The 20985-nt window shown below is 44.9% G+C and overlaps 1 protein-coding gene across 2 annotated transcripts in view; it reads right to left on the bottom strand.

The window, feature by feature from the left end:
• COL23A1 (collagen type XXIII alpha 1 chain) overlaps positions 1-4622 on the bottom strand; it is a 314520-nt gene extending 309898 nt beyond the window's left edge. For both annotated transcript variants that reach the window (XM_054511118.2, XM_064595788.1), the window contains exon 1: positions 4347-4622. In XM_054511118.2, the coding sequence (XP_054367093.1) occupies positions 4347-4622 (276 nt within the window). The remainder of the gene's footprint in view (positions 1-4346) is intronic.
• Positions 4623-20985: the final 16363 nt, after the last annotated feature.

Genomic DNA, 20985 nt, shown 5'->3' with positions numbered 1-20985 from the left:
GGAAAGAGGTTGAAGAGGTTAGATGACACAGCTAGTAAATGGTAGGACCAGAGCCCTTCTCTGCCTACTGGGATAAATTCATTCAGTTCATGGGACGACCCAACCTCAGGAGCCATGCCGCAAACCTTCGAAACCAGTATGTAAAAGTCCCATTCAAACATTTCCAAAATACGTTTGCAAAAGAAATGTCCTGACAGTTGGCTTGTTCTAAACATGCTGCTACCTTTTTTTAAAAAATTTTTTTAAAGAATTTTTTTTTTTTTTTTAAGATTTTATTTGTTTATTTGACAGAGAGAGACAGTGAGAGAGGGAACACAAGCAGGGGGAGTGGGAGAGGGAGAAGCAGGCTCCCCACGGAGCAGGGAGCCCAATGCGGGGCTCGATCCCAGGACCCCGGGATCATGAACTGAGCCGAAGGCAGACGCTTAACGACTGAGCCACCCAGGCGCCCCATGCTGTTACTTTTTAAAGATTTATTTATTTAAGAGAGAAAGAGAAAGAGAGGATGAGTGTGAGTGGGGGAGGGGCAGAGGGAGAGAGACAAGCAGACTGCTGAGCGCCGAGCCCGATGTGGGGCTCAGTCTCACGACCCTGAGATCATGACCTGAGCCGAAACCAAGAGTCCGTTGCTCAGCCGACTGAGCCACCCACACACTGCTATGTTTTAATACTCTGGTTTCTCTTCAGATTGCATAAATCTTTCACCTTTTCCTAAACATGTTGCTATTTTATAAAGCTCTCCCAAATTGCTTCCCCACCAAAAAATTAAAAAAAATAAAAAAAAAGAAGGAAAAAATAAAGGGAGAAAGTAAGCATGCAGGAAGTCACCAGAAAGAAACTTTTTGGTCTGGGAGCCAGGAAATGTCAAGGAAACAAATGGAGCTACTATTGACCCTCCCATCTCCTGTTGAGCCATGGGATTCAAAAACTGGCTCTTTATTAACATGTTCTCCATAGGGCAGTCCTGATAAGTGGCAGGCCACCGCAGAGGCCAAGAAAGCTGCATGTGATTCTGGGTTTTACGGTAATTTAACCAATACATGTAGTAGTTGATGGTAGGGGAGAAAACTGAATTTTACCCTGAGTCTCTGAGTTTTTCTTGTTTTCAAACTGATTGGTCTGGACAATGGAAGACCAGGAGCCAAAATAAATCCACTGTAAGCTGGAAATGCTCTCCTCTGAATACAGCTAAATATTTCTTTAATCCTTGCATTAAATTTGTTACTGGAGTATGAAAGCTATTTTATTTACTCTAAAATTTAAGCTGTTGTAATACTGTAATTATAGGTGTAATGAGTGGGGGGTTGATTACTTCGGCAACCTATCTAAGGCACCTTAAAAGCATAATATCAGATGTTTGTTGTGCATTTATATTTTCGGGTCATAATGAAGATACTATCGTTAACGACTTTTTCATCTTATGAAAACCATTTCTTTCATTTTTGGATCATGGGAAGGGTCTTTAGTAATCCCAAGTTAGCATGAATATTCCTTTTTTGGAGCTTCTGTATCTACATTATCAGGCACAGCAGCCAGTCCCCCCAAAAAAGTTATGTCACACTTTTGTTCCCAAGGGAACAAAGACATTGGGTCCCTTATTAACAGTGGCTTTTGTTGGCTTATTTTGTAATGTTTTTTTCTGACATTAAAGTTGTGTGTGGTTGGCAAGGATTTCTCTTCCTCAATTTGGATGTGGTTTCTGCCTCTGAAACTCGGAAAACAAGCTTGTTGATAAAGGACAAGCTGAAGGCACCCTCGCATGCGTAACTACTTCAGCCACAGACTCAAAAGATGCTTCCCTGAAAACAAATTGGAGCTGGAAACCATGTTCAAGTTCAAATGTTCTTCCCTTCAGAGATTTTCAGCTCAGTATTTATTTGTCCTTCCTATGTAATGGTTCAAAAAAAAGTATCTTCACAGCCATTTAAAGCCAATTCCCTGGGCGCCTGGGTGGCTCAGTTGGGTAAGCATCTGCTTTCAGCTCAGGTCATGATCCCAGGGTCAAGGGATTGAGCCTCCTGTTCTGGAGTCCTCTGGCTCCCTGCTCAGCGGGAAGCCTGCTTCTCCCTATCCCTCTACCCCTCCCCCTGCTTGGGCTCTCTCTCTGTCAAATAAATAAAATCTTAAAAAAAAAAAAAGGAGATAAAGCCAATTACCAACTCCTTGAGATGCACCTCCCACACCCTCCCACTCCCACCTCAGCCAGGGGCTTACATGTCCCATCCAGGGACATTAGTGAGAAGAACGGCTTGTTGCAGGAACAGACAGACTAGACCGGTGCCCTGGGAGAGAGATGGCTTCTCACAGGGGACCCCAAACAGCCAGAAGTTCAACTCCAAGTGCATTAAACCACAGCATCTCTGACATTCCACCCTCCAACCTGTGCTCCAAGCGCATATGCTCTTCAACTAACTAAACCCAACTAAGCCAAGTTTAGTTAGCTGGTAGTACAACCTGCCCATGGACACACATCCTGTCCTCACGCCAGCCTGCGGAATGCTGCAGTGAATTTCAAGTGGAAATCCCTGGATGTGAAATTTGCCCTTGGCCTTTCTAACGGAGAGCAGAGAGACTGGGACGGAGACAGAGACATGAAGTCCCACCCAGGTAAAATCAGTGTCGCAGGAGGGGGGCAGAATGAAGCCACTGCAGTCTCTCCCCTCAGATCCTTAAGCCTCAAGGTCCAGGACTTGCGAATCCACCCTTTTCAGCAGGGGCTGCTTTGCCAGGGCATCCGCCCTGTCCCCACCACCATTAACCTGGACACAATTGGCAAATTCCTTGTAAAAATATTTTACTGGGATTTCTGATTCACTCGGTCCGGGCTTGCAGTTTATTTTTACTAAGAGGGGCCTCCTCTTGGAAAGAACGGCTCCAGTTATTGCAGTAACAGAAATGTTACTGGGCCTCCATAAATCAATTCAACACCCTGGTCTCTAGGGATTTGCCAAAAGATAATGGGCTGCAATTATGGAAGCTTCAGCACCAGTCGCCAGCGGGGCTCCGGGGAGATTTCCGAAGTCTGTGGGCACTTTGAAGACTAAAAGAAGGAAATCAATTCACGAAGCAGCAATTCTGCCCCAAACCACGCTGCTGGAGGAGAGGTAACGCTGGCTTCAATTAAAGTCATAAGGAACAGGTACCCGGGATTAGAAGGTGTGGCACAATCTTCTCCCATTCCCTCAGAGATTCCAAAGGCACTCAACCATGGATACACAGGGTAATACATGAATAAAGATCACAGCTTGCACAGTTGAGGGGAAACGGTTAGTAACAGGCTTGGCCTACCTCTCCTCTACCTTGAAACCCTGGCGCTTTTCCTGCTACAACTGAGGATGCGCCTCTGGGCAGGATACTTGGGATCTGCTTTTCCCAGGAGGAAGAGGGTGGTAAGGGAGGTGAGCACAACCAGGAGACCCCCTGGCCAGTCCACCTGCCTGTCTCATTTCTAAGGGGAGGGGCACTGCCGCACAAAACATGGAGGTTTTCATTGAACATGATGGATGGGTGAGGGTTTTGCAGCTCCAAAGGTGGCGTCTGCTTTGAAGACACACAACCGCAACCCTAGTAGAAGTGTCACAGCGTCTCATACGGCACTTCCAACGAGCGCATGAAAATTCAGCATGTATCTGCATCGCTTGAAACCAGAATTGGGCTTTTTTTTTTTTTTTCTTCCCGTCATCCTACCAGGTTTCGTAGGCACTGGGTGCGCACTCAGCTCCAAGAGCCCCAGAACACAGCATTTCCAGGATGGAGCTGCTCGGAAACAAGCCTTTCCGGAGGGAGGTGGACAGGGAAAGTGGCGCTGACCGGGTCCCTGCAAGGGCCCTGGCCGTCAGGTCTGTCCGAGGCTTCCCTCCGCCCTGGCCGCCGGCCTGCTGGGGAGCCCGCGCTTCTCCAGGTACACCAGCCCAGGGCACAGTGGTTGCGAGGCTACCGGGGGCGAGTCACCCACACGACTCTTCCCACACGAGCCTGGTCATTCGTCCGGCGGCACCGAGGAGCCAGGCGCTCAGCGCCGGCGGGAGGGGACCGGTCGGAGCGCGCACCCCCGTGGAGACTCGCCCCCAAGTCTGTCACAGTTTCTAAGTCCGTAGGCTTTCCTCTCCCTCCCCGCTGCTCGTTCCCGAAACGGCACTTCCATCTCGCGTTTCCCGCGGCCGCTGCGCCCTGGAACGCGGGAGACGGCAGGAGCCCCCCCCCCGCCCCCCCGGGGACCCGCACCCGCAGCCTTCCCCTCGACGCGCAGGCCCCGGCGACCCCTCCTCGGAGACACAGCCGCACAGCCCGCGCCCCCCCGCGCACAACCCCTGCCCCTGGCCGCCCCCGCGCCCCGCGCCCCTCACCTCGCGCAGCAGGCGCTCCAGGTGCGGCTCGGCCCAGGCGGCCAGGGCGCCCGGCGGTCGCCGCAGCAGCTCCCGCTCCTCCTCGAGCGCCGCCACCCGGCCCTGCAGCGCGGCCGCCTGGGCGCCCAGCAGCAGGCAGGCGGCCGCTGAGCCCACGGAGAGCAGCAGGCACAACGCGCTCACCGCCCAGGCCACGGCCGCCGTCGCGGGGCGCCCCCCGCCGCCCGCCCCGCCGTCCTTCCGCGCGTCTCCGCCGGCGCGCTGGCCCGGGCTCATGGCGCGCGGGTTGCGCGTGGGTCTCCCAGGGGGGCGGTGAGGAGCCGCGGGCGCGGGCTGGCGCGCGGGGAGCCGGCGGCAGAGCCCGAGGCACGAGGTCGGCGGGGTGCGGGGCTTGGCCTCCGGGCAGCAGCGGAGCGCGGCGCACGCCCCCCTCTCCGCCACCAGCTTCTCCACAGCGGCCACTTTGGGCAGTTTCCTCTATGCAAATAGACCCTGCCAGAAAAGGAGCGGGGACCCACCCAGGGGAGGAGCGGCCCGGCCGGCCCCGCGCGGCGAGGGGCGGGGGACGGAAGGGAGCTGGCTCCTCCGAGGCACCCCCCAACCCCCGCGCGCGCGCCTGGCCGACCCCTGGCCCGGCGCGGACCTCCACCTCACCTGTCCCCGGCGCCGGGCTGCACCCCACTGCCGCGCGCGCACCTCCGCCGCTCCCCAGGCCCAGGTCCCCTGCGGTCCCGAGAGGACTGCGGTGCGCCCGGACCCTCGGCGCCTTCTGCAGCCCACCTCTGGCTGGAGCATCATCCGTGCCTGGGGGAAATGCACTTGTGAGTTCACCTTCCTGACACCCCCCCCCCCCGTTTTTTTTTTTTTTAAGTTCAGAACTTCAAACCCCGTGGAAAACTTAGTGAGTCCAGCCTGGATGGTGCCCTGGCGCCGCTCGGTGGCTGAAAGCGATCTCTGCGCACTCGCGCTTGGAGACGTAGTCTGGGTTGTGATCTCGCCAAGCCGAAAGATGCCTCTTAGAATCTTAGGGCTCTCACCATTTATTAGGTGCTAGACATGTGGTACTGGGAGCAGAAATCGTAGGACCTCGCCGCTGATCTAGAGAGGGTTTGCATTTGAGAAAATCGAGACTATCACAAATAGAAAAGATGGGGGGAAAGAGCTCCAACTTTTGTTCAGATGATGGCTTAATTCCGCAGTGGAAGCCCAGTTCGGCCAACAGTAATAATCCAGTATGCACCGCATTGAGCCTATCCCGCGGTCCTGCTGCAGACTTAGATCACAGGGTTCAGGTAGGAAAGCCTGAATGTAGAATGAAGAGGCCCTCACGGTCTTTCCAAGAAAAGGAAGAAAGGCTGGAAGTCAGGCAGGGTCTCTGCATGGTCACACATTCATTCCTACCAGGTGTATTTATATCCTAAAATGGGTCTTACCATAACACTTCCACTAAAGCCTGTAATATTCAAATAAAATCACAAACTAACTGCTCGCTTGGATCTTTGTGATTTGGGCAACTCCACAACCTTTTTTTTTTTTTTTTTTTTTTGAGAAAAAGACCTGTTACACCTTCCTTCTCGCTCTCTGGATATCTGGATTATTCATTTCGGTGGCTAGATTACTCATCTCTGAAAACTGTTGAGGACCTCCAGCTGACATGTCCCTCCTTACTCCCTTAATCCAGAGGGGAAAACCACCTCTGAGATTGGAATAAAACAAGTGATTGGCGTCTTACCTCTGCAACTTTGTAGCTGTGACCTTCCTTAGGTAAATTGGGCTTATGGTTAGGTGATTATACAGAGATAGATCTTGGGGCTATGCTAAAATCCGGCATGTGCCCAATAAATAGTCTGAAAAGTACTTGCTAAGCAAACTAGATTGTTTACTCGGGAAGAGGCCAACGCCAGATTATAGGTTGGGACTTCAGTCTTACTACAGACACATGGGTTAATTGCCCATCACCTGTGTTAATGTTACTGCATGTCCCCATGTTTGTAGCAGCATTATCTACAATAGCCAAATTATGGAGGCAGCCCAAGTATCCATCGACTGTTGAATGGATAAGGAAGAGGAGATATATATATATATGATAGAATATTACTCAGCCACAAAAAAGAATGATATCTTGCCATTTGCAATGACATGGATGGAGCTAGAGAGTATTATGCTGAGTGAAGTAAGTCAGAGAAAGACAAATACCATATGATTTCATTCATATGTGGAACTTAAGAAACAAAACAAACGATCATAGGGGATAAAAAGAGAGAGAAATGAACCAAGAAACAGACTCATGAGAACTGATGGTTACTAGAGGGGAGGTGGGGCGGGGGGGATGGAGGAAACAGGTGATGGGGATTAAGGAGAGCACTTGTGATGAGCACCGGGTGATGTATGGAAGTGTTGAATCACTATATTGTATACCTGAAACTAATATAACACTGTGTGATAACTAACTGGAATTTAAATGAAAACTTAAAAAAAAAAGCCAAGCTCATTGATCCGTTAGGCCTTTGCCCTTGCCTACTACCTCACTATCTGGAACATTCTGCTCTCAGATCTTTGAACAGCAAGTTCTTCCTTCAGGTCAAGGTCCCCAGGTTCTCAAACCTCACTGGCTCTGAAGGACCTTCCCAGGCTGCCTAACCTAAGGCATCTCTGAGCCCACCGGCCCCCTCCAAAGGATTACTCGGGGGATCAGGCCACTTATCACTGTTTGAAGTTACCTTTTCATTAGCAAGACCTTTGTCTTGCTCACCACTGTTTTCTCAAAAAACAGAACAGGATCTGACACATGGCTGATGCTCAGTAAATATTTGTCAAATGAATTAAGGCAAGGTGAAAATAGGTTTACTGCCTGCAGCTTTAAAAGCCAAGGAAGAAAATACTCTATCTTGTTTTTGTCAGTTGGGGTTCTAGAAGGAACAGATCACCTCCTCAGGCCTGAATGTAAAGACTCTTTACAAAGGGGGCCAGCTGAAGGGAAGCCAACAGGGGATGCTGAAGAAGCCCCCTGGGGTAGCAACAGTGGGGAGCATTACCATTCCAGCTGAAGGGGTGAGGAGAAGGAGCTGTTGGGGGGACCCTATGAATGCTCAGAGCTATAAAAAGGTCTGAACAAGAGGAGCTGTGGACTTCAGTTAAGGGACACCATGAGTTGGAAAGTGGGAGTTGGGTGGGGGAGATAATTTTATCTCCTCCTGCTATCTGATCTGCTGGGTCTCCTGCCTCCCGCTGACCAAACCCACAGGGCAGGGAGCCCAGATGATGCAGTGCAAGAGGTGAGCCTGCTAAAGACAGAGAGTCAGAGAGATGAAGAGCAGCTCTATAGAGGGAAAAAAGAGAGAGAGAGAGAGGGAATCTCCACCACATTACCTAACATGCATATAGCACTTAGCAAGGTCAATACAGCTACGGCTGCATCTGAATGGCTAAACTGTCAGCAACAGGTACTAATCCTCAGGGAGACCAATTGGCCACTTGGTGGCAAATCAACTACTTTGGACTCCCTCCATCCCAGAAAGGCCAGCACTTTGTCCCTCATGGGGATAGCTAGCTATTCCAAGTATGGGCTGGCCTTTCCCATCTGTAGAGCCTCAGTCCGTACCGTTGTCCTGACAGACAGCCCAATCCATAGGTATGGAATCCCACACAACATAGCATCTGAGCAAGGGACCCACTTGACAGTGACTGTGGAATCCATGGGTCGGATTACATCCTGCACCAGCCCCCCTATGACTCACTGGGGGATTTTGTACTTGCTGTCCTCACAACTCTGGGTCCTGCAGGGCTGGAGATGCTAGTTCTCAAAGGGGTTACACTCTCTCCAGGGGATGCAGCAGGGGTCCATTCAACTATAAGCTATGGCTGCCACCCAGGGCACGTTGAGCTCTGTGTCCAGGGACCTGAAGTCAGAGAGTCATCATTTTGGTGGGGGTGACTGATCCTAATCAGCAGGAGGAGATAGGGCTGCTTTTATACAGTGGGAGCAGGGAGGAATATGCCAGGCACCTGGTGATACTCCTTTGCCCCCTTGTAACTGTGAACAGCAGTGTGCAGGAACCCAGCCTGATGACTGACAAAGGCGCAGACTCCAGAATAAAAGGGACATTATAAAATATTTTATTAAAAAAAGAGATTGTTTGGGTCAGATAGGGTTGATAACCATTGCAGAAGATCATAAGTAATGTTGATTGTGAAAAAGTTCAAATATGGGGCGCCTGGGTGGCTCAGTGGATTAAGCTCTGCCTTCAGCTCAGGTCATGATCCCAGGGTCCTGCGATCATCCGGCTTCCTGCTCAGTGGGGAACCTGCTTCTCCCTCTCCCTCTGCCCCTCCCCCTGCTTGTGCACTCTCTCTCTCTCTCTCAAATAAATAAATAAAATCATAAAAAAAATAAAAAGTTCAAATATGTTCAAAATGCTCTGTTTAAGAAAGCAAGGGTACTTACTCATTTTTGTTTAATTACTAGGAAAAATGTTTTAAATTACACCATACGGCTTAATGGGCTAAGCTTCAATTACCTGAGGAAGTTGTTGCATAGAAAAAGTGGTGTGATACAGTGGAGAAAACACCAGGTCTTGACGTTAACACCTGGATTCTAGTCCCAGCTCCACTGATACCTCCCAGCTACTTTCTATTTTGGACCCGCAGTTTTCCCGTTTATAAGATGGAGATACTGACAGAGACTAGATTTCCTCTGCCTGAAACAACTAGGAAGTGAGGCAAACTATATGAATTGGCAGTTGTCAAGACACTGGACACCAGGCAGTGAAGGCCAGCCATCCTTGGACGATGGGACTGACCCATTTATTTTACTGTCGGGAGATGTTTTCAGGTCACGGTGCAGGGAGAGGGACCCGGGTAGAGCCACCCTGGGGTGAAGAGAGAGAGAGAGTGTTACAAGTCCAAGAAAGCCAAGGTGGTTAGAATTTGCAGGCTAGAAGAGTGGAGAGACCATCATCACATTTTCGAGGAAACTACCTGAGGTCGAGGAAGAACCACACAAAAGGACCAGGAAGGAAAAGCTGGTCATTCACAGGGCATTGGATAGAGTAAGAGATTTTGCCTCGGTAGTAGGGAAAAAAAAAAAAAAAAAACCCAGCCCTACACCAAATGCTACTCTGGTCCTTCCCAACCAAGCTTAAACCTCAAACCTAAAACGATCAAGCTGATTCAAGCAACTTAATCATGTCTCATAACAAAGCTCAATTACATAGGAAAATAAAAATATCCGGTATCCAACGAGGTAAAACAAAAAGGTAAAATTACCAGGCATGCAAATCAGCAAGAAAATATGGCCTATAATAGAAGAAAAAGCAATCAGTCAAAACTGCTGCCAAAATGAGATAGAATTAGCAGACAAGGATATCAAAAGTTCTAACTTTATTCCATAGACTCAAGGAACAAAGAAGAAAGAATGAACATGTTAAGTAGAGACGTGGAAAGTTGGATTGCTTTTTTAAGAACTAAAGCAAAAATCTAGAGATTAAAATGAGAGTGTTTGATATGAAAAATCCAGCGGATGGGATGAAAGGCAGATCAGACACTGCAGAAGATTAATGAACTTGAAAATAGAGCTATAGAAACTATCGAAAATGAAACAGAGGTGAAAAGATTGCGGGGGGAATGAGCAGAGCATCAGCAAGCTCTGGGACAGTTTCAAGTAAGTAACTGGAGTCCCCAGGGGAGAGGACCAAAAAAATTTTTGAATAATCAATGGCTGAAAAACAATTATAAATATGATAAAAACTATAAACTCACAGATCCAAGAATTTTAAGGAACCCAAGCATAAAGATCATAAAGACAACCACACCACCAAGCACATCATAATCAAACTGCTTAAAAGGAATGGTAAAGAAAAAAACCTTAAAAACAACCAAACAAAAAGACATGTACAGAGGAATCAACACAACAGTAAACTTTCCACTGGAAACAGTGCAACCCAGAATAGAGGGAAACAGTATCTTTTGTCAAGCCAGAATTCTATACCCAATGCAAGTATCTTTCAAAAACCAAAGTCTCAACAAACACTTTGATCCAAAAGCTAAAAGGATGTATTACCAGTCAGCCCACAATAAAAATAAATGTTAAAGGAAGAAATTCAAGCGGAAGGAAAAGCCATAACAGATGGAAATATGGGTTTACATAAGGGATTGAAAACCTCTGGAAATGGTGACTCTGTGGGTAAATACAAGAAGTCTTATTTAAATCTCTTTAAAAGATAATTGAGGTCTTAAAACAAAAATAACAGTGTACTGTGGGGTTGTAGCATATGGCTAGTAAAATGTGTGATGACAAGAGTACAAAGCTCAGGAAGGGAGAAATGGTAATTTACTGTTAGAAGATCCTTTTGCTCGGGGTCGTGAGTTCAAGCCTTGTGTTGAGCTCCATGCTGGGCGTGGAGTCTACTTTAAAAAATATATATGTGTGTGTGTGTGTGTGTGTGTGTGATCCTTTTGCTATATAAGTGAACTAGCATAATGTTACTTAAAGGCAAATTGTGATAAGGATGCATACTACAAACTCTAAAGCAATTGCTAAACACAACCCCTCCGCACACACACACACAAGGAGAATTGTAGGTAATAAGCCACCAACAAGGGGAGCCTGAGTGCCTCAGTCTGTTAAGCTGCTGACTCTTGATTTTGGCTCAGGTCATGATCTCAGGGTGGTAAGATTGAGTTCCAAGTCAGACTCTGCACTGGGCGTGGAATCTGCTTGAGATTCTCTCTCTCCCTCTGCCCCTCCTCCTGCTCATGTGCATGATCTGTCTCTCAAATAAATAAAATCTTTAAAAAAAAGAATATAGGGTATAAATTAAGAAATTATGAAAATAATAGCTACCATTCATTAGAACTTTATGTAAATTATTTCATCTAATCCGCACAATCACCCTTGGGAAGTTAGGTATTAGCACCCAGTTCACAGATGAGACTACAGAGGATATGTACCTTGCTCACCTATCTGAGTAATTCCAGGGTATGAATCCAGTGTGACTCTGCAGAAAAGCATTGCCACACCGACCAGATTATTCTAATATGTGCAGTTGTGAGACACACAAAGTAAGGTCAATGTTTCTGAAGCAATTTTAAAAATATAAAAAAGAAATAGTAAGATCTTTTAAAATTAAATTCCTCTACCAATGACATAGGCCTGTTCTTGTTATTCATTCAAAATCGTACCTGCCCATGTTGTCTTCAGTTAAGAGTAAATCCAGCAGCTTTAAAAAGCACTGGATTTTTTGGGGGCGCCTGGATGGCTCAGTCGTTAAGCATCTGCCTTCGGCTCAGGTCATGGTCCCAGGGTCCTGGGATGGAGCCCCGTGTCGGGCTCCCTGTTCAGCGGGAAGCCTGCATCTCCCTCTCCCTCTCCCCCTGCTTGTATTCCTTCTCTTGCTCTTTCTCTGTCAAATAAACAAAATATTAAAAAAAATAATAAAAGCAGTGGATTTTTATAACTTTAAAAAAATACATAAATTTCATTTATATTTCTAATTGGAAACATTTTAAGTCATGGGCTGGGGGAGGGGCATGAGAATGCCCCCAAATCTACCATTAATCTTTAATTCATCTCATTACATGTAACTACCATTAATAGTATCTGAAAGAACTAAGTCTGTGAGGTGCCTGTTTCAAAGGATATTTTCAGGTGGTTTCAAGTCTTCATAATTAAAATCTATGTCTGTCTTGTAATGATATATAATTTCCCCCCAAATTGCAAAGCTTAAACCAAACTAAAACAAGGAAAGGAGTGAATATCAGAAAATATATCTGAAGAGTAGACATTCTTGATTGGTAAAAACAAACAAATTTCTTTGAAAATCCTATCCTCCATGACATTTCAGTGAAATGTCACAATAAAAACTACAGATTTAGGGGATCAAAAATAGACTCCTTTATTTATTTATTTATTTATTAAAGAATTTATTTATTTGACACACAAAGACAGACAGCTAGAGAGGAAACACAAGCAGGGAGAGCAGGAGAGGGAGAAGCAGGCTCCCAGCTGAGCAAGGAGCCCGATGTGGGGCTCGATCCCGCATATTTTTAATTTAATTTTTTTTTGAGAGAGAGAGCGAGCATGAGCAGGGGGGAGGGGCAGAGGCAGAGGGAGAAGCAGACTCCCCGTTGTACAGGGAGCCCGATGCGGGGCTCAATCCCAGGACCCCAGGACCATGACCTGAGCCGAAGGCAGAAGCTTAACGACTGAGCCACCCAGGCGCCCCAGAATCCTTTTTTAAAAAAAGATTTATTTATTTGAGAGAGGGTGGGGGAGGGGTGGAGGGGGAGAGGGAGAAAGAGAATCCAAGCAGACTCGCCACAGAGAGTGTAGTCTGACATGGGGCTCGATCTCAAGACCCTGAGAACACAATCTGAGCTGAAATCAAGAGTCAAATGTTTAACTGACTAAACCACCCAGGCAACCCCCAAAATAAAATTCTTGATAGTTTAGTAATTTCTCGTGCCATAAAGAGGAACAATTAACTTTGTTAGAAAATTTTAAAGTCATCTGGGTTAAAACATTTACAGAAAACAAAGTAACTGCTTTTTATTACTGGGACACTAAATGCCAGGTAATCTGCTACATTTTAATCACCTGATAGCATAGATATTAACCCTAAGAAATTCCAAGTAACATAGTAAAATTACTTTAAATCATTTGCTCCCCAAACCCAGAGAAGATGGGGGACTGACCTTGGAACCATGCTGGTAAGAAGTCTGAGCTCTTTCAATTCACTGAACTCTTACCCTAAGTAATTAGCTGATAGGTGAGAAATAAAGGACACAAAGGGCTGGAAGCTTCTTTACATTATGGCATTTCAACCTGGAGGCTTGATTAGAGCTAGGTTTTTGTTTTAAGGCCATGATACCTCACAGGTTCTGTGTATTTCCTATTGAGTGACCCTGGAAGCACATCAGCACATCATCTCATTGTCAGTCTGAGGTTCAGATTGATACCTGAGTTCACATGCTATCAACCCTCCATTATAAAGTTCTCCACCAGTTTTTCATCCGATGGTTTTAACCTCCACTGATGATTGCTGCCTGGATCCATTATTTCATTAACAGTTGCAACATAGTGCCTTTCTAACATCCCTTCTGTGTTTACTAGAAGGAAATCTATTTCAAAAAATTCCTTTCGGGGTGCCTGGGTGGCTTAGTTGGTTAAGTGTCTGCCTTTGGCTCCCGTCATGATCTCAGGGTCCTGGGATCAAGTCCCGCATCGGGCTCCCTGTTCAGTGGGGAGCCTGCTTCTCCCTCTCCCTCTGCCCCTCCCCCCTGCTCGTGCTCTCTCTCTCTCAAGTAAATAAAAATAAATTTAAAAATTCCCTTCATTAACTATAAGTTTACAGGATCAGTGGGGACTAGAGAAATGGACCACTCTGGTGAAATACTGAATATGGGAAATTCTTTAAAGACAAATGAGCCAGTTTCATTAGCAAAGAAACAGAATTGGGGGGGGTGGGCAAAAGGTATACACCATGATTCTAAGGGACCTAAGACATATTAGCAGTTTGTGGCTGAAATGGGTCCTGATTCAAAGCAACCAACTATAAAATGACATTTTCTTAAGACAGACTTTAAAAATAGACTGAATATCAGATAAGGAATTATTTTGTTAGGTATGATAATGGTAGGGTATCTTTAAAAACTCATTTGTTAAAAGGTATACAGAAATAATATGGGTGAAATATGGTATCTGGCATTTGTATACAATAGGAAAATAGGTTGAGGAAGAGACGAAACAATTTGCAAAGTGTTTTGAAGCTAGGCTCTAAGTACTTAGAGCTTCATTATTCTTTTGTATTATATATATATTTTTAAGATTTTATTTATTTGACCAATTGAGAGAGAGAAAGAGGGAGAGTACACAACTGGGGGAGGGGCAGAGGGAGAGGGCGAAGCAGACTCCCCAGTGAGCAAGAAGCCCGATGCGGGACTTGATCCCAGGACCCTGAGATCGTGACAGGAGCTGAAAGCAGATATTTGACTGAGCCACCCAGGTGCCCCATTGCATTATGTTTTTAAAAATTATTTACCAATATAGAACTAGTCATCTTCCCCATATGACTCAAATTAAGTGTATTCACATCACCTATATCCCAAGTCTGGATTGACCAAATTGTAAAACTAACCTATCTTTGACTTTACATTCCCTCTATCTAAAAAAATAAAACAAAACCAATTCACCAACCAAACTAAACTTTAGCTTAAGGATTTAGCTGGAGATGGCAACCTCTTAAAAATGGTAAAATGATCAACTCTTTTAATAATTAAAATTGTTGGGCAACTGGGTGGCTCAGTTGGTTAAGTGACTGCCTTCGGCTCAGGTCATGATCCTCGAGTCCTGGGATCGGGTCCCACATCGGGCTCCCTGCTCAGCAGGTAGTCTGCTTCTCCCTCTGACCCTCCTCCCTCTCGTGCTCTCTATCTCTCATTCTCTCTCTCTCAAATAAATAAATAAAATCTTAAAAAAGAAAATTGTTTTGACCTATTTATTTGCAAACATTCAATCTATTAAGCCAAAAATTATTGACACCGCTCTTGGTACTATAATTCGAAATGAATCCTTCTGACCATACTTGAAAATGCAGTTTGTTAAGAATTACTAGATGTTTCCATTTAAATTATTTTATCTGCATCAAGTTTTGTGGGAATCCCAAACTTCAAATTGGGGAGGATTTAAAAACAGTGCACCTTCCTAAGTTTGTTTTCATTCATTTCCTCATGTCAAGATAAGTTTTAGGTACTGATATGTGCCTACCTGCTGAAAACATAATTTTAAATTCAAATGACCATACAATTTTAACCATTTTGACGGTTGAAGCTACATATCAACTATAGTAAAGAAAAATGTGAAGATGGAATCTAAGTAATAAAACTTTCTATTAACCATTATTTTCCATTTCAGCACAGCTCATTTCACAGTAGTGAACAAGAATCAAACTGATGGGAGTTTTGGACTCATTGAAGTGTGCTTTCACAGAAAGCTGGAATCTAGGAAACCTGAGGGTACGTCACAGCTCAGCCACAACTGAGAGACTTGGCCAAATCCTTTCCAGTTTCCATAGCATCTAGCTCTTCAAGACTACTCAGAGGAATAGTTTTCAATTTTACGAAATGTAAGACTTCACAGGGTAATTTGCTGCCAAGTAATTGTGGCTGTCAATTTTATTTATCTGCTTTGAACATTCTGATGAATGAACGGATGAATGAGAACACCCGAGAAATAAGCAGGAGCTGAAAACACTGCAGACCACCTATTTAGCTGCACTTTAAAAAATGCCTCATAAAAACCAAGCTTTCAAAATGGACTAGACTGAAATGTAAGAACTGAGTCCATAAATTTCCGAGAAGTAAACACAGGCAGTCCTTGCTTATCCATCTGGGTGATGATTTTGTGGATCTGACGCTAGAAGCAAAGGCAACAAAACCAATAATAAACAAGTGGGACTTCATCAAACTTTACCTCTGCACAGCAACGGGCATCATCAACAAAATGTAAAGGCAAACTAGTGAATGGGAGAAAATATTTGCAAATCGTGTATAGGATGAGGGGTTAATATCCAGTATGTGAAAAACTCCCACAACTCAAAGGAAACAATCTCATTAAAAAATGGGCATGACCTGAATAGACATTTTTCCCAAGAAGACATCCAGATGGCCAACAGACACCTGAAAAAATGCTCAACATCACCCATCATCAGGGAAGTGCAAATCAAACCCACAGTATCACCTCACATCTGTTAGAATGGCTAGTACCAAAGAAAGAAGCAAATGTTGGCTAGGAAGTGGAAAAAAGGGAATACTTGGGCGCTGTTGGTGGGAATATAAATTGGTGTGGCCACTCTGGAAAACAGTATGGAGGTTCCTCAAATAATTAAAATAGAGCTACCATATGATCCAGTGATTCCACTTTTGAGTTATTTGTCCAAGGAAAAAGAAAACACCAACTGAAAAGACGTATGCACCTCCATGCTCACTGCAGCATTATTTATGATAGCCAAGATAAGGAAACAACCTAAGTGTCTGTCGATGGGTGAGTGGATAAAGAAAACATGATACACGTGTGCGTGCTCTATCAGCCATTAAAAAAGAATGCATTTTGCTGTTGCAAATAACATGGTTGGACCTTGAGGCATTATGCTAGTAAGTCAGAGAAAAATACTATATGATCTCACCTGTGGAATCTAAAACAAAAACCACTACCAAAAAACCAAAACCAAACTCAGACGTTGATGGTGGTTGCAGGGGTGGGGGGAGGAGGTGCCAGGAGGTGGGCAAAATGAGTGAAAGGGGTCAAAAGGTACGACTTCTGGTTATGTCATGGTAACGTGGTGTACAGCATGAGGACTATGGCTAATAATACTGTATTTTTTATATTTGAAAGTTGCTAAGAGTAGATCTTAAAAGTTAACACAAGAAAAACATTTTGTGTGGTGTGGATGTTCAGATTTTACAATATATACCAATAATGAATTGTTGTACACCTAAAACTAATGTTAATTATACCTTAATTAAAAAAACTTTAGGGCGCCTGGGTGGCTCAGATGGTTAAGCGTCTGCCTTCGGCTCAGGTGATGATCCTAGGGTCCTGGGATCAAGTCCCGCATCAGGCTCCCTGCTCTGCAGGGAGCCTGCTTCTCTCTCTGCCTCTACCGCTCCCCCTGCTTGTGCTCTCTCTCTCTGACTCTCATGAATAAATAAATAAAACATTAAAAAATTTTTTTTAAAAACAAAGGACTTCAATATTTTTTACAAACTATGAGGCATCAGATTAAGAAAAATACCTAATTACAAATGATCTATATTTATTCATTGGCCATTCAAAACCTTTCCTGTGAGTGCTGAAGCTCCGGCACGATCAAGTGAAAATCTGGTGCTTTCAGAAAGAGTTCAGAAGCACAAGGATAAAGCCATAGGACGCTGAGAGCTCACAGAAGGGAAGGTTGGCAATAAACATTCACATAGTGATTGATCCCAGAGGTAACACCCTAATACTAAAACATTTCTTCTTAATTTACTGAGATTTCATTTTATTTTCCAAAATTCTAGGAACTATGCCTAAGAATTAGCCAACGCTGTGAAGAATGTAAGTACTTTTTTTTTTTTTTTGAAGATTTTATTTATTTATTTGACAGAGACAGAGATAGCGAGAGCAGGAACACAAGCAGCGGGAGTGGGAGAGGGAGAAGCAGGCTTCCCGGTGAGCAGGGAGCCCGATGTGGGACTCGATCCCAGGACCCTGGGATCATGAACTGAGCCGAAGGCAGACGCTTAACGACTAAGCCACCCAGGCACCCAAGAATGTAAGTACTTTTGAGAAGAGAAAGGGGGTTAACAATCTTTAATTTCTTAGAAATAGCATGGATATTTCTTTCTTCCCACATCCTAAGTTCAGCTACTCCGAGGGAGGGAATTCTTGATGGAGGAGAAATTCAACATTAATTTGGGAACTTGAAGCACTTGTAGGGAAAAGAGCAGAGGCTCGGGTACTACAGAGCTCTGGTAGCACGGAAACGGAGGGAAGGTAAAGGATGGCAGGCACCTTAATCTCCATAGCAACATTGCTAGATCAGGGAGAACCTTCTCATCAAATGCTGCTTTAAAAAAACCTTGTTACACATCCAGGTAACAGACACACATGAAAATATGTTCAACATCACTCATCAGAAAAATACAAATCGGAAGCACAAGGAGATACCACCTCACACCTGTCAGAATAGCTAAAATTACAAGAAGCGACAAATGTTGGTGAGGAGGAGGAGAAAGGGGAACTCTCTCACACTCTCCGGGCGGGGGTAGGGGGGTGCGTGGGGATGCAAGCTGGTGCAGCCACTCTGGAAAATAGTATGGAGGTTCCTCAAAAAATTAAAAATAGACCTACCCTACAACCCAGCAATTGCACTAACTAGGTATTTCCCCAAAGGATACAAAAAACTGATTCGAAGGGATACATGTACCCCAATGTTTATAGCACCATTATCAACAATAGCCAAACCAAGAAATAGCCCACATGTCCACCAATTCATGGATAAAGCAGATGTGGTATATGGATACAGTGGAGTATTACTCAGCCATCAAAAAGAATGAAATCTTCCCATTTGCAACGACATGGATGGAGCTGGAGTATAATGCTAAGTAAAATAAGAGAAAGACAAATACATGGTTTCATTCATACAAGGGATTAAGAAACTGAGCAACCGAACATAGGAGGAAGAAGAGAGGCAAACCAAGAAAGACTCTTGATGACAGAGAACACACAGCTGGTTACCAGAGGGGAGGGGGATGGGAGGATTAGGTGGAAAATAGGTGATGGGGATTAAGGCCACTGATTGTGATGAGCATCTGAGCACTGGGTGTTGTATGAAGCACTGGACTGATGAAAATTCTACACTTGAAATTAATACTATACCGTACATTAACTGGAATTCAAATAAAAGCTTGGGAGAGAAAAACAAACACCTTGTCACAACTTACAGTTCAACTATTATGAGGGCAGTTACTGTATGTGGCCTGCATCAGAGGCCTGAGATTAATTTCGGCCATGATTCTGTGGTAGAATTTCAGCTTTCTTAAGTTCCTGGTCAACTTCAGGAACAGGAGCCTTGTTAAATTGGCAAACGTCTCCTGTGAATAATGCAGGGGACCCAGCCTGGTTTCACTATTTGTCGTACAAGAAAATCCCATATGTTCTATGTTTAAAACACAGACAAACTCAAATCTTTGTGTAAAACACATAAAAATGGCAGTATTTTTGACAAACAAAGCTGTATCTGAATAAAGTTATGGATTCTATAACAAAAAATATTTCTACCTAGCAGTTCTTGTTTTTTACTAAATTAAGTAACATTTATTTAGTTTCTACTGTGAAGACAGCTAACAGTAAGAAAAAAACACCTACAAGCAGACAGTTTATCATGTTAACCAATTATAGTCTGGAAATTTCTGCAGAGGTTGCCATAAAAATTTTAGGTTTGTTTATTCTAGCTCTATGAAAAATGCTGTTGGTATTCTGATAAAGATTGTGTTAAATGTGTAGATGTGTAAATGGCTTTGGATAGTATAGATACTTTAAGGATATTTGTTCTTCCAATCCATGAGTGTGGAATATCTTTCTATTTCCTTGTGTCATCTTCAAATTCTTTCATCAATGTTTTATAGATTTCAGAGTACAGGTCTTTCACTTCTTTGGTTAATTTTATTCCTAGGTATCAAAGTTTGTGCTGGGCCACTAGTCTTATGCCAGATCCCCTGAAGTGCTGTGGTGGCTGGGCATTGTGTGCTGGGGCTGCTGGGGCTGCTGGGGCTGCTGGGACTGCAAAACTGGGCACTAATAGGGACACACAAGAAGATGGCTGGGCAGAACTGGGCCTGTAGCGTGGTGGTGTCTGGGGTCATGCACCTGGATGAGGTGCAGTGACGGGGCACTGTGTGCAGTGGCAGCTACGTACCTGGCGGCTGGGGCGTAGTCCGTGAGGGTGCCTCAAGGCATGTGGCAGGGTGCAGTGTTGCAGAAGTGCATGGGGCAGCAGTTCAGGGTGCTTACATGGCTTTAACAAAATCTGGCCTGAACCCAAGGCTGAGACCAGCAAGCTCGGAATGGGACAGTCCTCAGAAGAACACACTGTGAACAGGTCAGGCAGCGAACGTCTGTGCAGCCCCACTTTCTGCTGGTAAATTATGGGGGGCAGGGGAGGAAAATGGTGCCTGCTAGCTCCCTCATTCTCAGTGAAGTCCCTCAACATGTTCCAAAATCATTATGAAGAGATCTCTCTCCCATTTGTCCCCCGAATTTTTAAACTGCAGTTTTTATGTTGCCTCTCAGGGCAGGCTGCTGTCTCCTTAAGGGTGGTGACCCAGCTATAGGCACCCAGGAATGCCCAGTGCCAAGACCTCCAAATCTCCAGGTTCCCAAAGCCACTGGCTTTATAAACTCATGGAATTCAGCCCCTTTGGTTTCTAAAGCCAGAAACCATGGGAGTTAGTCCTCCCTGTGTGAGTTCCCTGGTGTGAGGGGAAATTTCTCTGTCCTTTCGATGTGAGCAGACTCCTGCACCTTTCTGACCTTTCTAACTTTTCAGTTGGAGATTCTTCTCTATATTTAGTTGTGGAGTTTCTTCTACCAGTCTTCAGATTGCTCTATAGTTTACTGATTTGGATGTGGATGATAGCTAGTTGAAAAGGTGGGACAGGGTGAGCTTAGGGTCTTCCTACTTTGCCATCTTCGCAAGCTCCTCCCTTCTCTTTCAGAGATGAACTTCAGACATTACTTACAACTTCCTACTTGCCTTTTATAGTGCTTAGGGGTGCTTCTATTGCCAGGAATATGAGATAGAGGAAGACATGACAGGGAGATGAGTATGTGCCACAAGACCTCTAAGTATGCCTGGAGTCTATTTCTAGGGGGATTGGAGAAGACTGTGATTCAGACCAGTCAAGGATACATGGAGCACAGTTTCAGGCTCAGCCTGCACTTGAAAATCAAGGATTTAACTTGAGCAACTGTCAAATGGGCTGAACTATTTTTGTATGTAACCCATTTCCCTTTATTCACCAGGTTGAATTTGAGATGATAAAATCCTAGTTAGTCAGAAAACATCTTAAACAGGAAAATTATCACTCTTGATGAATCCTGAGT

Source organism: Mirounga angustirostris, unplaced genomic scaffold (assembly GCF_029215605.1).
Source record: "Mirounga angustirostris isolate CCGP_5_RB_7025 unplaced genomic scaffold, mMirAng1.0.hap1 SCAF_7, whole genome shotgun sequence".
Classification (NCBI taxonomy): Eukaryota; Metazoa; Chordata; class Mammalia; order Carnivora; family Phocidae; genus Mirounga; species Mirounga angustirostris.
Note: the sequence above shows the minus strand (reverse complement) of the source record. Positions and strands in the feature narration are given on the sequence as shown.